At 38.9% G+C, this 17081-nt stretch overlaps 1 protein-coding gene across 11 annotated transcripts in view; it reads right to left on the minus strand.

The window, feature by feature from the left end:
- Positions 1–6650: 6650 nt before the first annotated feature.
- Positions 6651–17081, minus strand: part of SNCAIP (synuclein alpha interacting protein) — a 311501-nt gene continuing 301070 nt past the window's right edge. For all 11 annotated transcript variants that reach the window (XM_077462204.1, XM_077462193.1, XM_077462201.1 and 8 more), the window contains one exon: positions 6651–7197. In XM_077462204.1, coding sequence (XP_077318330.1) covers positions 7192–7197 — 6 coding nt within the window. In that variant the 3' untranslated portion in view covers positions 6651–7191. The remainder of the gene's footprint in view (positions 7198–17081) is intronic.

The raw sequence follows: 17081 nt of genomic DNA on the forward strand, positions 1-17081 counted from the left end.
ATCTTAGATTTTCAGTTGTAATTTAAAACTGGGAACCAGAATTACAAAACACTACCAGATTGAAATCTGTAAAGCATATCAGGTTGTAGAAATAATTCCCATGCCCTCTACATAGTATGATATAAATTACCCATATGGAAAGTTAGGAATTTCCATGCAATTGTGTCATACATGTATTCCTAGTCTAATATGGGGGGGGCGGGGCAGATTCAGATTACTCGCAAATTTTTATCTGTTGCCAAAAAATGTTCTACTTTATAATTAAAATTCAGGATATATATGCAAGCAAATATGCAAAGACAAGGCATTGCAGGTTTTTAATTTTGCAGACAGGTATTGCAGGAATTGCAGGCTTTGCAGAATTGTGGGAAATGAGAATGAATGTTCTTTCAATTATTATAGGATTTATTGTTTTAAGGCAGGTTATAATTTTTGGAAATCGTATTATATCAAGCATACAAGTGTCTGAAGAGAGAACATTTCTTATTTCCAATAGCAAGCAGTTAGATTTTTTTCCTTGTATGTCATACTGTATAGGAAACATGAAGGTGAGACTTTTAGACACTGTAAAAGGGTCGGTTTATTGGTTTTATACACATTTACTTTTTTCTGTATTGTCAGAGCTGAAATAAATAAATGCAATTTTTTTTTTTTTTGTAAAACAAAGACTTAATATAAATGGCAAAAGAAGAAAAAAAAAAACAAGTTTAAAAATGTAGCTAAAATAAAAATTGACCCAAAACCAATAGAATCACTCCATCACAATGAGATTCATTTTCTATATTCTGCAGAAAAAACTGGTTGATTCTGCTGCTCTCTGTCTCCACCTTCTGTCCATGTCTCCAATTTAGCTAGGGATTTTGCAGCTGTGGTTGCAACTCTGCACATACTCAGTTTTCTGTGAGTTTCTATGCTGCTATTTCCTCCTTATTACATCTGAGCAGCCCATGTGACTATAGAATCACCCCCGTGGGTGTATACACAGTGGCAAATAACATTCCACGCCCTCCCTCCTCCTCCATGCCCACCAACCAACTAAACATAATGTGGACAGGATATTACTTGTAGATTAATGGAAGAATCAATCTTATTCTAAGACACTGTTCACTGGAGGGGCGTGATACAGCCTGAAATCTGCCCACACCTTGGTATTTCCACAAAATAATAAATATTTGATTTCAAATATATATTTGTATGCCAATTCAAAACAGTTTATTGATTTGAATTATTTATTTTTACTGTGTATTCCAAAGGCTGCTCTTTTTTACATTTTTAACATATGACCAGTAGCAGAAGACTTCCTGCTTCTGTTTCCCTGCAGACATGCTGAGAAAGAGCCCAGTCATGTGACAGTTGGATATCGATTGGGAAAAAGGTACTAAGATGTGTTTTTTTTTTTATTAAAATAACTACAGTGCCATAATCCAGTAAACAGTATATGTTTAGTATCACTTTAATGTCTGTTGTCCGTTAAACATTGATAAACTGGCCACTGCCTAGTGCTTTTAGTGATTACAACTATTTTACTCTGTCTTCTGTAAACAGAAAAATGAGGGGTAAGAAAATCCTGTGATCATTATGACCACTGCACAGACTACCATGAACAAGAGCTGTGGGTTCACCTTACCGCATAAAGTTAGCTTAGGGCCATTTAGCAGGTACCTCCATGCACAGATTTCTTTCAAAGCACCCCAAGTTCCCAAAGGTACGGGTAAAACACGCATTCTGGGCCAACCCTCTCTGCTTCCTTTTCCCTGTTGTACACTGGTCAGTAGAAAAGCATGGGGGTGCACACTGAATAATCAGCGTTTGATGGATGCTGATCCCATTGATGACTTATTAGTAAAAAAAAAAAAAAAAAAGAGAACCTTGGACAAAACCTCACCACCCAGGCTTTCTGCTCTATTTAAGGAAATGATTCAATAACTGCCCAAAAATGCTTGCAATGAGCAACATACATTTTTATGGCCACTTTTGGTCTGTGAAGACCAGCTGGAAATCACAGACTGAGTGTCATCCTTGTGGTCCTCTTGGCCTGACTATATAATCTGGTGTAGTTAAAGTAAAAGTTGTCTTTGATTTTAACTTTTCTTTTCCCACCAGCTTCTACACTTCCCACGTTGGTGATAAAGTGAAAAAAGTGATTTTTCGACTGAGCATTGTTTTTAGAGCCTCACAATGAGAATTACTGCTACTCAATGTAACTTATTAAAAAAAAAAAACATGTTACTTGCCCACTATTGTGTTCTCCATAGAAATATATGGGGAATCCACTTAGATAGTCACAACATTAAAAAAAAAATTGCAATTTACCCCATTTTACCCAAAATGAAGAAACATTTTTTTTAGATGAATATATCATAATTGTCGTCTTAGTAATTATTAGTACGGCTTCAGAATATATTACTCAGCATCATGTGCATTATAATTGTATTCTTTCTAGCCTTATTTATTTTCTTTAAAAATATATATTTTTGTAATGTATGGTCCTTTGGCAAAACCCCAAGGGAGGCTCTCAAAATACAGCTACTTGAAGACAACTAACCCTTGGTTGTCCTCTTACAGAGCAGCTATCAATTCTGCATGGATACTGCACATAGAAGGTTTATAAAGCTTTAGTAGCTTTTAATAGCTTAAGAGCTATACAAAAAATAAAAATAAAGTACAGCTACATGTTTGCTAAAAAAAAAAAACTCCTCCTGCTTCTTCCTTGCATGTTAACCTATCTAACCTTATCAAACGTTATCTAAGATTACCAAACGCCCTCCCCAAGTGCTTACAGCAAATAATAATTAACATACAATAATCTTTTTTTTTTGCTTAACCAGTGGGTATAAACAAAAATAAATAAATAAATATCTGATTCTCCTCTAGTCACAAACTTGATGTGGCCGAAGGAACCCCTCCCACTGTGCTTTTGTGTTATGATGGTGGGGAAACTCCCCTGCTGTCAGAACACAATGATTGTTGGGAAAAACCAACATAGATCAACCCAAACAAAGATCAAAGTTTGGCTGGTCCATGCTGAATGGGCTAAATTTCAATGTATGGCTGCCCAAAGACTATGGTTCAGTTCAAGTCTATGGGGAGTTGCTTACAGATGTGGTGAGTTCCAGAGGAGATTTCTGCATCAATGAGATAAGAACACTGCAGGATGCCACTGTCTCCATGGAGAAGTAAGTATGCACTGGGTATGGGGTTCTAAGTTTCATTAGCTTAGTAGGCTGGGGAGGGTTGGCTGGATTCTTTGTGGCATGAGTTTAGGTATATTTTCAATTTACTATTACCAGTTTCAGAGTGCAAGAAAATATAGTAGATTTAGTTTTAAACATTTTTTGCAGTCATATTAAAGTTGTCTGTTACAGTACAAAATAGCTGGCTTTACGATTTAAAGTAGAAGTATATGCTAAAATAAACAAAATTTAAAAGCATTGCTTCCTCACTGATGAGAACCATGCTGCATACTGTTTTCAATATATCACAGTATAAATACCTATTTTTTTCACATTCTCAGAACGGTCATGTGATTGCACAGCTCCATCTGTTGTGTATCAGTGAGAGACGTAAGGTTTCCAGTGTGCCATCTAATGTTGAGGGGGAGAGAGTTCGCTCCAACCACCAGCAAGCCTCTCACTGACACATAGCAGGCGGAGCTGTCCGATCATGTGACCGCTCCAAAAAAGTGAAAAATATAACTTACACAGTAATTTTTTGTAAACCGCATGCATCAGCAGTGGGGAGGCAAGGATTTGAACTTTGTTTATTTTAGCCTGTAATGCTATTGTAAGGTTGGTCATAGACAGATCAAAATTCTGCTGATTCAGCAGGAACCATCTGAATTTTGATTAATCTATGGGCGGGCTGGTTGTACTGAAGTTGATCTATTGATCAAAATCAGTACAACTAGCCTGTTGGGTTTTTCTTGTGGGATCCTGCTGTCAGAACAATAGCACAGCTATGTACATCCCCCATCAACACTGACTGTGTTGATGGGGAAATCAAGCGATTTTCTTTACCTTCAATCCATGGCATAATCTATGGCTTTCCTCAAAAGGGGAAGCTCCGATTGTTTGCCTACTGCCTCCTCCACTGCCACATTTGGCACCTTTTTTAGGAGGGTGGGGCAGGAACTTGGTTTTGACAGGTACCCACTCCTACTTTTGGCTGAGTTCAGCTCCCCTTCCCCCACAGCTGGCTCACTTACAGACTGCAGCATGCTTGCACAGTAAGAAACTGGCTGTGAAGCCGCAAGGCTTCACTGCCGGTTTCCCTTAGTGGAGATGGTGGTGGTAACACCTGATAGCTGACTGAAAAATCGGGTCAGGTGAGGACACCGCCGGATTCCTGGACAGGTAAGTGTCCTAATATTAAAAGTCAACAGCTACAGTATTTGTAGCTGCTGACTTATTTTTTCTGACGGAGCCTGGAGCTCCTCTTTAAGTTCAGGATTACTATCATTTGTTTTAGATAATTATATTTGTCATACTTTTTCTGTAGGACATTACCAAGCTGTAGAAATCTACAGAAGAAGTCAGTTGAGTTTCATAGCATTAAAAATGTCATAAAGTGATTCTGGGAAAATGAAGCAGACAGACATTTTAAACAAGACAGTGCAAAGAGCCATGACTATGTATACATTGCAGTAACCTGTAGTAACCAATGAGGCCTCAGTTTACTAGAAAAAGTAAAATGTAAATGTTGACTGCATCATCCTTCTTCTTGCCCTTTGCTCTTGCCTATCATGCTGTTAGTCTTGCTGAATGAACCTAAATATACTCTTCGTCAAATTAAGACATGTCAGCAACTGGCAACACTACTAATCAATTGGGCAGTACTGTGCAATTTAGTAATGCCAACATTTTTGCAAGTTATTATACTTTCAATACTTTCTAAAGACTAATTTTATGACATCTACCTATGAATCACCTGCTGTCTTCAAAAAAAAGAAAGAAAAGAAAATGTTTGATTGAAATCACAGACACAGACAGAGTGTAGTGTAGTCATACCGGGCCTCCTGCCTCCTCCACTGTCCCATTTGGCACCTTGGTATGTAGACATACCGGGCCTATTTAATAAGGCAAGCCATGTAGTATATGAACTTGTATCCAGTACGTAATTACCGTTAGCTATTTTATTAAACACATTACATTTTACTGTATATCTGCTCCAGTTTTTTTCATAATGGCACAAAATATACTCTATACAGAGCTGGTGGGGTTCAACTTTGGCCTTACGGCTTATATTATTTAAAACTAAAACTTTTTTGGTGAGTTTCTGTCAGGTATTTTATTGCTGATATGATTTCACTGATAGGATTTCCCATTGAACATTGTCAGCAGGGCAGAAAGTGACGGACAATCCAAATTTTACAGTCACTAAACAACTCTCGCTTCCTGTTGTATCACTGGGACTGTTAGTAAAAGGAAATGTCTGCAGTTGGACACAGACAGCAGAACATGCAAGAAAAAAAAAAAGACTGATGACATTTAACCATTTCCTACTCCTACCTACCTGGAGCAACATCTGTCATTTCTCTACCTCACGTTATTACTAATATTTCATTTATATATCTGCCCCATTTCAGAGACTGAGAGACCTGTCAGAAAGCTCAGAATTATTATTTGTGACCCACGCATAAGGTCATGGAAATAGTGACACTCGGAAAGTGCCCATACGCATAACTTGGAGATGGCTCCAGGTCTCATCCTGCTGCCTGTTTATCAATTCCCCCACAGGTTTACTTTAATCCTGGGTAGATGAATTCTTCAAATCAATGTATGAGGTTATAAGTTTTTTTTTTTTCAAGGGTGGCATTACACAAAAAAACTGTTTCAGAATGAGCCATGAGATGACTGAATTGAGTTCAAGATTCCACTAAGATAGGATGATTTGTAGCAGACATCAATCCACTAGACTTCCTTTGTTTTTTAATTTTTTTATTCAAGTTTTTTTAATGGCATTTAGAAAAACATGATTTCTGGTACCAACCTGTTACCGACCTGTTACACTTGCTGTACCGTCAACAGTTTGAAGTTTGAATACTTCAGCAAAGGAACTATAAACCAATGGATTGCCCAATTTTGAAGGCCACATATTCAATATCCCAGGAGAACATGTAGGCATAAAAGTGGTTTATGTGTAATTTACCTGTTCTCTATGTGGATTATCCTTATACTTTTATTTTTAAAAACTCACTCTGGTGCAATTTACTTGTGCTGAGTTAATGGTAAAATCATTTACCAGTTCACTGAAGCAAAGGTAGGTTGTTTTTTTACATTATTTAGAAGGAATAGAAAAACGAATTATCAGACTAGGGAATGTTTGATTACTTGCTAATTTTTAGGCATGAAGCTCAAAAAAGGTACAAGCTGGTTTTTACAGCTTCTTATACAAAAATCCCTAGCTCTAAATTTTAATACAAGGATTTGGCAAATATTATTTCTATATATTTTTTATATATACAGTATAATGCCTTTCTCCTATGATTTTTTTAATAATTTTTATAACTAGTGTGTGTGGGGGAGGGGGTTTCTCTATTAAGAATTCAGGCAGTTCTGTTCAGTACAGTACAGTTTCCATTGCAGCTCTAAAGATTTGTTTAACATTTATTTTACAGAAATATGGATTACAGCATTACAAATGACTCCAGAAAAGGTAAATGTGTACATTTATTTATATACCAGTTGTGATTCCAAGAATCTGATTTACTCAAAACGACAAATGACATTTTAAAGACAATGTAAGAAATCTTCAATGAACCCCTAAAAATGGCAGGAATTATTTGAGCAGAGCACTGGGTTCTTTGTGACATAAGCAATGGGATGAAACTTGTCAATAATAAATACAGTGTACAATAACTGAAGAGGAAACTAAGGCAACAAAAACAAAACACAAAATATTTTCTTTATGAACAGGAACTAGAGTCAGATATATATCAAATTACTGTCCATGCAGTGCAGTATAAAAAAGGCTTGTCATCACAAAGACAAAAAGTCGATGTCTGAGAAATGAAGTATCCACACCAAACAAACACACCAACACTAAGTGTAAAAACATCATAAGGCCTCATGGGAGCCGAGGATTGAAAGGTGGGATCTCAGGACATTTGTTAGAAGACAGGGTTATAGGAAAAACTCTTGCATCTCGGGTTCTTCTGGCTCCATGTCACTGAATAAAATGTTCACTGATCCATTATGCCTATGTGGATATAACAAAAGAAACATTTACTCACATTTAAATTTAGTGGCTTACATTGCATCAAATTTACCAAACTGAAAAATTGCATTAAAACACTGTACTGTTCTGTAAAATGACAGTTGGAGAATTATAAATAGAATCCGATGAACTGTTTTTGAGAAATTCTAACAACTCAAACACTTACATCAGCAGTGCTCCCTTTCTACAAAATAAAACCGGCAACATTTTTTGCATAAGCCTAGTACACACGATCAGAAAATCTGATGAAAAATACCGCTCTTCGAAATGGTACAATAATCTGATCGTTAGTACAAAGCTTTCGAAGAGCCAATCATGACGGTCTGTCCGAAATTATCCGAAGGGACAAACATGAACATTTTTCTTGAACGATACCAGATCATAAGATTCTAATTTAATCAGTATATTTTTCGTCTAAATAAAAATCAGAAGAACAAGATTACGCATGGCCAGAAACAAAAGAATACATTACTATACAATACAATACATTACATCAAATTACATCAAGTTCAATTCTGTCATACGAGAATTTTTATAAGTTGAGTAACCGTTTCCGTTATGAGACTAGCATACAAAAAAAATGGACGATCATTCGTCCGATATTGGTGTTGTTTACGGGCCTTAAAGTGGTTGTAAAGCATTACAGACCACTTTAACCTACAGGTAAGTTTAGATTAAGGCTTACTTGTAGGGGCAAGAAATATCTCCTTAACCTACACGGTTAAGGAGATATTTTGCTAAAAACGGGCACCGATGTCTAACCAGACAACGGCGCAGGTGCACTAAGCGTGCCGTTAGTGAAGGCAATCATGCCATTTTTTTTGTAGAGAGGGTTTACTTCCTCTTTAAGGGCTCGTTCACACCATATGTGCATGAAAACTGATGGGAAACCGTGCAGATTTCACTTGCAGAGACATGAGTTTACATCAGCTTCACATCAGTTTACATGACTTTTTATGCACGTTTCAGTGAGTTTTTATGAACGTTGACATCAGTTTTCATGCACATCAGTTATGTGCTCTGTTTATCACAATGTTGATGTCATGTTAGTTTTTTTTTTTTTTTCGTAAAGAAAACTGCATACATGTTGCAGTTTCCTGCACACAAAAAAATCCGGACAGGATACCAGTGTTGGTGTGAACAGGGCACATAGAGAACCATTATTTTCTTTGAGCCCTTGCAGAGCACGTGCAGAAAAACTGACGTTTCTGCACATGGTGTGAACGAAGCCTTGGTTCATCAAGATTTTGCACGCTTCTTGGTTACTATATAATTTATGGACAAAGTAAGTCATACGTTCAAAAAGTTTACTGAATGACCATATGCTTAGCAGTTTGGAGCTCTTTATTAACCTTCACTCCCAGCAATATTCTCCCAAAATCAAAGAAAACAATCAGTTCATACCACTACTAGGCCAATCAAAAGGCATTTTCAATCAATTTCAATGCAAGTTTGATCATTTGGTCACTTAAAACTGGGAAATGTTTAAAATAGTGTGTGACAGATGGAAATCATGTTTGAAAATAAATGGAAAGTTCAAAAGTTACACTCTGTATATGACCAGCAAAAGAGTGGCCATACTTGACCCAAAAGCAGTATGCGAAGTTGCAGATTGAAATTCTGTTTAGTTCATATCAGAGATGTAACAGTGACTTAAGAATCAGAATTGCTTGTTATTGAAGCTGTTTTCCAAATTGCTATAACTTTCAATAAGCTTGTGCTAAATCCATGTGTTGACAAATCAGGAAAAAAGATTACATAAAGGATTTGGCAGAGACAGATTTCTTGCTGTTTTGTTTAGGTTTGAATACAACGTGGATGAGTTTGAATCTCTTTTTTGAGTCTGAGCCCCTTGGGGAGATATCCACTCATTTCCTGTCCATGTAACACATCACCAATGGCAGTTATTAAGAGTGCATTACACATTACAACTTAGACTTGATAAGATATCGTAACCTCATCAGAGTGATATCTCACCATCTGCAGAAGGGTGAGCCCTGAGAGAAGACAGAGCAATCAAATAGAGCAAAGCAGATGGGAGAAAATGAAATGTAAGCTCTATGCTATAATTCCAGTCTCTCCATATATTTCAGAGGCAGTGCTGACTGCCAACTGAGATGGCAGGTTCACACATATGTCAAAGTACTGCAGTATGATAGCTAGTGTATATGAAGTAATACTAAAATCTGGAAGGATGTAGAAGCAATGCCTGCATCAACCAGTCAAATTTTAGAAGCTAGTACAAAGTCCCTGCCCTTATATAACACCAACAATTTACACTGAGCTTTATAAATATATCATACATTCACATCAGTCCCTGCCCTTAAAGTGGTTGTAAAACCATAAAACAAAACAAAAAACCTGCAAGACAAAGGCATAATGAGCTAGTATGCATCACATACTAGCTCATTATGAAATACTTACCTTAGATCAAAGCTGTTGCAGTGGTTCCCGTACACCGATGTGACCGGCGACATGTCTCCTGGAGTCATTTCTGGGTTTGCGGGCTCTGGCGCTGTGATTGGCTGGATCTACGATGACGGAAGCCACCGGTCACAGCACAGGCCCCTTAGAAACAGCATGGTCGGTACTTTTCTTCAGTGCACATGCGCCGCTGACGTTGGCACAAGCATATATGTGAAATATCTCCTATACCGTGCAGGTTTAGGAGATATTTACAGTATCTATAGGTAAGCCTTATTCTGGTACAAGTGGTGTAACAGGGTTTACAATCACCTTAAGGAGCTTACAATCTAAGGCCCCTAACTCACAGTGATACATACACACACTAGGGCCAATGTAGGCTGGATACAATGAACCTACAAGCATATCTTTGGAGTGAGGGAGGAAACTCATGCAAGGTACAGGCAGAACATGTAAACTCCAGGCAGGTGGTGTCATGTTTGGGATTCAAATCTATGACTCTAGTACTGCTAGGCGTAAGTGCTAACCACTTAGCAACTGTGCTGCCCATTACATGTTTAGTGCTGTTAGCATTGTATGTGGTAAATGAAGCTGAACTGTAGACTACAATCGTAAAGCAGATCTTCAGTCATTTTTTCAACTTTCCATCTATTCTATCTATTACTATCTCCTGCCCTTGTTGTTTTAACTTTGGATAGTAAAACATTTTTTCTGCCAGTAAATACCTTATACAGCCCACTTCCTGCTTGTTTTCTGGCTATTAGCCTAGGCTTATGACATCATGCACGGATCTCACTCTCATGAGAGTTTGCCAGTAAGGGAGGGGGCAGAGTCATAAGAGGGTCATCGAGAGATGCAAGGCTGCAGAGCTGGAGGTGTGCCTCTGTGTGTCTATATAAATCCAGGATTTGGACTGCAAGTGCAAACTACAAGTGCAAACTACAAGTGCAAAGTGCACTTGAAATTGCACTGAAAGTGCACTTGGAAGTGCAGTCGCTGTAGATCCGAGGGGGACATGCAAGGAATACAAAAAACAGCATTTTAGCTTGCGCATGATTGAATGATAAAATCAGCAGAGCTTCCCCTCATTTCAAATCTACCCCTCAGATTTACAGCGACTGCACTTCCAAGTGCACTTTCAGTGCAATTTCAAGTACACTTTGCACTTGTAGTTTGCACTTGTAGTGCACAGTGGATTTGCCTTTCGTAAATAACCCCCTATGTGTGCATAGACATATTGGGGTTGATTTACTAAAGGCAAATAGACTAGAGTTGCCCTCTGCAAGTGCAGTTGCTTCAGAGCTTAGTAAACGAAGAAAAAGAGAACGTTGGGACTTTAAATGAGGCGATGACCGGGTAAGGTCAGTTGCCTCCATCCCTATTTGAATAAAGCAATGAAGATGACTGGAGGTTGGGACTTTAACCACTTGGGATCCGCGCTATTGCCAAATGACGGCATTAGCGCGGATCTACTTTTCCGGGACTACGTCTATTGACGTGGTCCCGGGTACGAGCGGCCTGCGCGCGCTCTGTGATCGGCGAGTCCGTGAGACTCGCCTGATCACCGATCCGTGCAAGGGGTCGATCCCGACCCCTTATCACGTGATCAGCTGTCAGCCAATGACAGCTGATCATGTGATAGAACGGAGCCGGTAATCGGCTATTATTCCTCCTCGCGCTGACATCAGTCCCGATCACGGCCAGCAATACAGCTGACCACCTGCCCCCTGCCAGTGCCCACCTGCCCACCGCAGTGCCATCCTGAATAAAAGTAAGTGCCCCCCAGCAGTGCCACCCAGCAGTGCCCATAGTGCCCACAGTGCCACCCACAGTGCCACCCACAGTGCCATCCAGCAGTGCCACCAACAGTGCCACCCACAGTGCCCACAATGTGCCCACAATGTGCCTCAAAGGTGCTGCACCCCAGTGCCGCCCATCAGTGCCCAGCAGTGCCGCCCATCAGTGCCCAGCAGTGCCGCCCATCAGTGCCCAGCAGTGCCACCTATCAGAGCCACCTATCAGTGCCACCTATCAGTGCCCATCAGTCCCATCTATCAGTGGTACCTATCAGTGCCCATCCATGCCACCCATCTGTGCCACTTATCCGTGCCACCCATCCATGCCATCTTATCTGTGCCCATCTTTGCCCATCAGTGCCGCCTTATCTGTGCCCATCGGTGCCGCCTTATCTGTGCCTATTAGTGCCGCCTTAACTATGCCTATCAGTGCCCACCAGTGCAGCCTATCAGTGCCCACCAATGCAGCCTATCAGTGCCCACCAATGCAGCCCATCAGTGCCCACCAATGCAGCCATCAGTGCCGCCTAATCAGCGCACTTCAATGAAGGAGAAAAATGACCCGTTTGCAAAATTTTATAACAAACTATTAAAACATGATTTTTTTTTTTTTTTTTTTGCATCTTTTTTTGTTTGTTTAGCAAAAAATAAAACTCCGAGCTGTAACTAAATACCACCAAAAGAAAGCTCTATTTGTGGGAAAAAAATGATAAAAATGTCATTTGGGTACAGTGTTGTATGCCCGCGCAATTGTCATTCAAAGTGCATCAGCGCTGAAAGCTGAAAATTGGTCTGGGACTGAGGGGGGTTTAAGTGCCCAGTAAGCAAGTGGTTAAATGAAGCAGGCAGGTGTAAAACATTTACATTTATTGGAAAATCAATGGTAAGTTGCATGAGGGTAGTCATGAGTACACCAATATATTCCATTCAATGGATAGACATACAGCAATAACAATTGACCACAAAAATACAAATCACATATTACAAGTGATCATTAAGTAAGTAAAACATATGGTTGGCATAAAACATGGCATATAATAGCTCTATGCATTTCGTGGATTCATCCACTCTTCAGGAGCATGCACATGGAAAATTGAATGCTGTAGTATAATAACAAATAATATCTGTAAGGTCTGACCCTGTCACGGAAAGTAGAGATTAAAGTAATTAGAGGTAACACATTCAGCATTCAATTTTCCATGTTTTATGCCAACCATATGTTTTACTTACTTAATGATCACTTGTAATATGTGATTTGTATTTTTGTGGTCAATTGTTATTGCTGTATGTCTATCCATTGAATGGAATATATTGGTGTACTCATGACTACCCTCATGCAACTTACCATTGATTTTCCAATAAATGTAAATGTTTTACACCTGCCTGCTTCATTTAAAGTCCCAACCTCCAGTCATCTTCATAGCTTAGGAAACGAGGCAAGGGTTCACTTTGCAAAGAGTACCCAATCATGTACAAAGAAAATATTAAAGAAACAGTATTTTTGCTTGATGGAAGTTAACAGAGTTTCTGCTCATTTACTAAGTTCTAGAGCAACTGCACTTGCAGGGTGTAGCTGCACTTTGCAAAGGGCACCGTCTTTTTGCCTTAAGTAAATCAACCCCATGGACAGGAAAAAAAAAAGTGCCATGTCCCTCTAGAAGCAACTGCAAAAATGTACAGTGTGCATGAGGCCTTTATCTTAGATGTGGATAAAAAATAAAAAAATAGGATAATTAATTTCATTTTCTAAGCTATTAAAATACAACATATAACAGTCATGAAAAAACCTTGAAAAATCATAGTGCTGAAGTTGGTGAAAGTTCATCAACTATGGTCATAGATAATGGTCACAGAAAAATATATGCGCATATGTATAACAAAACTGTTGTTGAGAAAGCCAGCTGGATAGGCATAAGATATATTGTATCCAATAGAGTCTTATTATTAGAGTCAAGTTATTACAATCACACTTTGCTGACTCTGCATTGATGGCTTATATCAACAAGGAAGATTATCCCAAATGCAACATATGTAATAGATTGCAGGTAATAGAAAAAGCATCCAGGCATAAACATTGAGAATAACAACACCTACAGCTTTCAGTTTCTCAAGCCAGGCTGTATAATAAAGTACATAGCAGTATTCTCTGGGATATTGCCAAATAGCTAATAAAAGAGCTGTAACCAGCTACAGACACATGCAAATACTTAGAGATAAAATATGTCCTGTATGTGCAAAATAGAAGCATAAGGGTTAACACATAGAAGGGTATTGATAAAAAAATTGCAGTACATGTACATTCACTGGCAAATTTGAATGCAGCTAGACTATTTTCTCTTGAGGTTGGATGTCCTTTATTCGTAATAGCATAAGTAAGGAAAAAAACGTATGTTGTATTATGGCCACTAGTAAAAGCTGATGATATCCCCCTAACAAACTCTGGAGAATGGGGGTGTTTGAGCAGTTTTCTGTGGTTGACTGATAGCTCCTATACCTATTTAGTTCTGATACAGAATATTTGTTACCATATTACTACTTTATTGTCAGTATTGGAAAACATGTTCCAATTCTTCTGGCTGAACTGCACCACTGTGAAAATTGGAGGCTATATAAAGGATATGTTCCATGTATAGATACAAAACCAAAGGACATGTTGCTGTCAGTATCACATACAGTATCTTGCAATTATTGCTGTCAGATTAACTTGGATTATTTATAATAGCAAGACTTGATATATATCTATATACAGTACCTCACATCCCCCTTACATTTTTGTAAATATTATATTCCATCCTTTAATGTGACAACACTGAATAAATTACACTTTGCTACAATGTAAAGTAGTGAGTATACAGCCTGTATAACAGTGTACATTTTCTGTCCCCTCAAAATAACTCACACAGTCCTTCATGTCTAAACTGCTGGCAACAAAAGGGAGTACACCCCTAAGTAAAGATGTCCAAATAGGGCCCAAAGTGTCAATATTTTGTGTGGCCACCACTATTTTCCAGCATTGCCTTAACCCTCTTGGGCATGGAGTTCACCAGAGCTTCACAGATTGCCACTGGAGTCCTCTTCCACTTCTCCATGATGGCATCACAGAGCTGGTGGATGTTAGAGACCTTCCGTTTGAGGATGCCCCACAGATGCTCAATAGAGTTTAGGTCTGGAGACATGCTTTGCCAGTCCATCACCTTTACCCTCAGCTTCTTTAGCAAGGTCGTGGTCATCTTGGAGGTGTGTTTGGGGTCGTTATGTTGGAATACTGCCCTGTGGCCCAGTCTCTGAAAGGAGGGGATCATTCTCTGCTTCAGTATGTCACAGTACATGTTGGCATTCATGGTTCCCTTAATGAACTTTAGCTCCCCACTTTTGCCAGCATTCATGCAGCCCCAGACCATGACATTCCCACCACCATGCTTGACTGTAGGCAGGACACACTTGTCTTTGTACTCCTCACCTGATTGCCGCAACACACGCTTTACACCAGGGGTCTCAAACTGGCGGCCCTCCAGCTGTTGTGGAACTACAAGTCCCATCATGACTCTGCCTTTGGGAGTCATGCTTGTAACTCTCACCCTTGCAATGCCTCATGGGACTTGTAGTTTCACAACAACTGGAGGGCCGCCAGTTTGAGACCCCTGCTTTACACCATCTGAACCAAATAAGTTTATCTTGGTCTCATCAGGCCACAGGACATGGTTCCAGTAATCCATGTCCTTAGTCTGCTTGTCTTCAGCAAACTGTTTGCAGGCTTTCTTGTGCATCATCTTTAGAAAAGGCTTACTTCTGGGATGACAACCATACAGACCATTTGATGCCGTGTGCGGCATATAGTCTGAGCCCTGACAGGCTGACCCCCCCACCCCTTCAACCTCTGCATCAACGCTGGCAGCACTCATATGTCTACTTCCCAAAGACAACCTCTGGATATGATGCTGAGCACGTGCACTCAACTTCTTTGGTCGACCATGGTGAGGCCTGTCCTGAGTGGAACCTCTCCTGTTAAATCACTGTATGGTTTTGGCAACCGTGCTGCAGCTCAGTTTCAGGGTCTTGACAATCTTCTGATAGCCTAGGCCATCTTTATGTAGAGCAACAATTCTTTTTTTTCAGATCCTCAGAGAGTTCTTTGCCATGAAGTGCCATGTTGGACTTCCAGTGACCAGTATGAGAGAGTTAGCGTGATAACACCAAATTTAACAGATCTGCTCCCCATTCAAACCTGAGACCTTGTAACACAAACTAGTTATATGACACCAGGGAGGAAAAATGTCTAATTGGGCCCAATTTGGGCATTTTCACTTAGGGGTGTACTCATTTTTGTTGAGATTTATTGAGGGGACAGCAAATACACTCACTATTTTGTATTGTAGCAAAGTAACATTTATTCAGTGTTGTCACATGAAAAGATATAATAAAATATTTACAAAAATGTGAGGGATGTACTTTTGTGACATACTGTATATGTGGTGAAGTCAGCTTCCAAACAGTATTTTAAGGGGTGTTATTATAAAAATATTTGCATAGCAATTCACCCAGTGAAAGTGTATATATTATACAATCGTTCTGGACATATTTTTATCTTCAAGCATTTGCTTCTGTCTATGGTTGCCAACATCAATATTATTAGCCATTTGCCATTATCCCACAAAATGCTGCTATATACTACATTATACAGCCTGACTTGAGAAACTCAAAGCTAAAGGTATTACTACTATTCTCAATGCTTATGTCTGGAGGCTATTTCTATTACCTGCAATATATTGCATATGTTGAATTTAGGATAATCGTCCTTGTTGATATTTTGTCCAACTTTAGCAATTCGTTTTTTTTTCAAGGGTTTTTTTTTTTTAATGACTGACATACTGGATGTTGTATTTTGCCTATTAAATTAAGTGAATTATATAGTTCTTTGTATCCAGTTTGTAGTAGTTTGTATGTAGTGTTGTAATGTTGTTGGTAATATATATTTTTTATTTTCTTATATTAATCAAATTGTATAATATTTTTCTTTAACTATCAAACTCCTGAAAATTTTCTTTATTATCCATTTTTATATTACACATTTGTGAAGTTGAGAGTTGATTTGAAGAAAGATTTTAAAATGACAAATAAAAAATACATATAGTAGCTAGCAGTTAATGCTGTAGTGAATACGTCCAAATTTTCCTCCCTTTTACTGCTCACTGTGCCCCCATTGTACTGGTGACTATGGTCACCAAGAAAGAAAGTGATGGGAAATACAACATTTTAGAATTTCCTCAATAAAAATAGTTAAAGGGAAATCTACCATTCAGGGCACCTGCTCCAGAGGCAGCTGTTTAAAAGAGGAATTTACCACACTTGGGCAGATTAGCTTCCTGTTGTGTCTTTGGAACAGGAAGTGACGTGAAATTTGAAAAAAGTAAAAGCTAGGGTTATACATATGTTGTAAAGCAACTCGTTGGCTACTAAAATACAAACAAAAACAAAGTGATCCTTATAAACTCGGGGGAGCTTTTGTGTGGGGGGGGTTGGGTTCAGCACTGGGTATTTTATGCATCCAGAAGTGTACTCAGCAAGCTTAGATCTTTAAGGCCACGTACACAATCGGAATTCTCATTGGAAGAAGCTCTGATGGTTTTCCCGATGGAATTCCGTCAG

Source organism: Lithobates pipiens, unplaced genomic scaffold (genome assembly GCF_037356315.1).
Source record: "Lithobates pipiens isolate NorthernLeopardFrog02 unplaced genomic scaffold, aLitPip1_a1.2 Scaffold_3, whole genome shotgun sequence".
Lineage (NCBI taxonomy): Eukaryota > Metazoa > Chordata > Amphibia > Anura > Ranidae > Lithobates > Lithobates pipiens.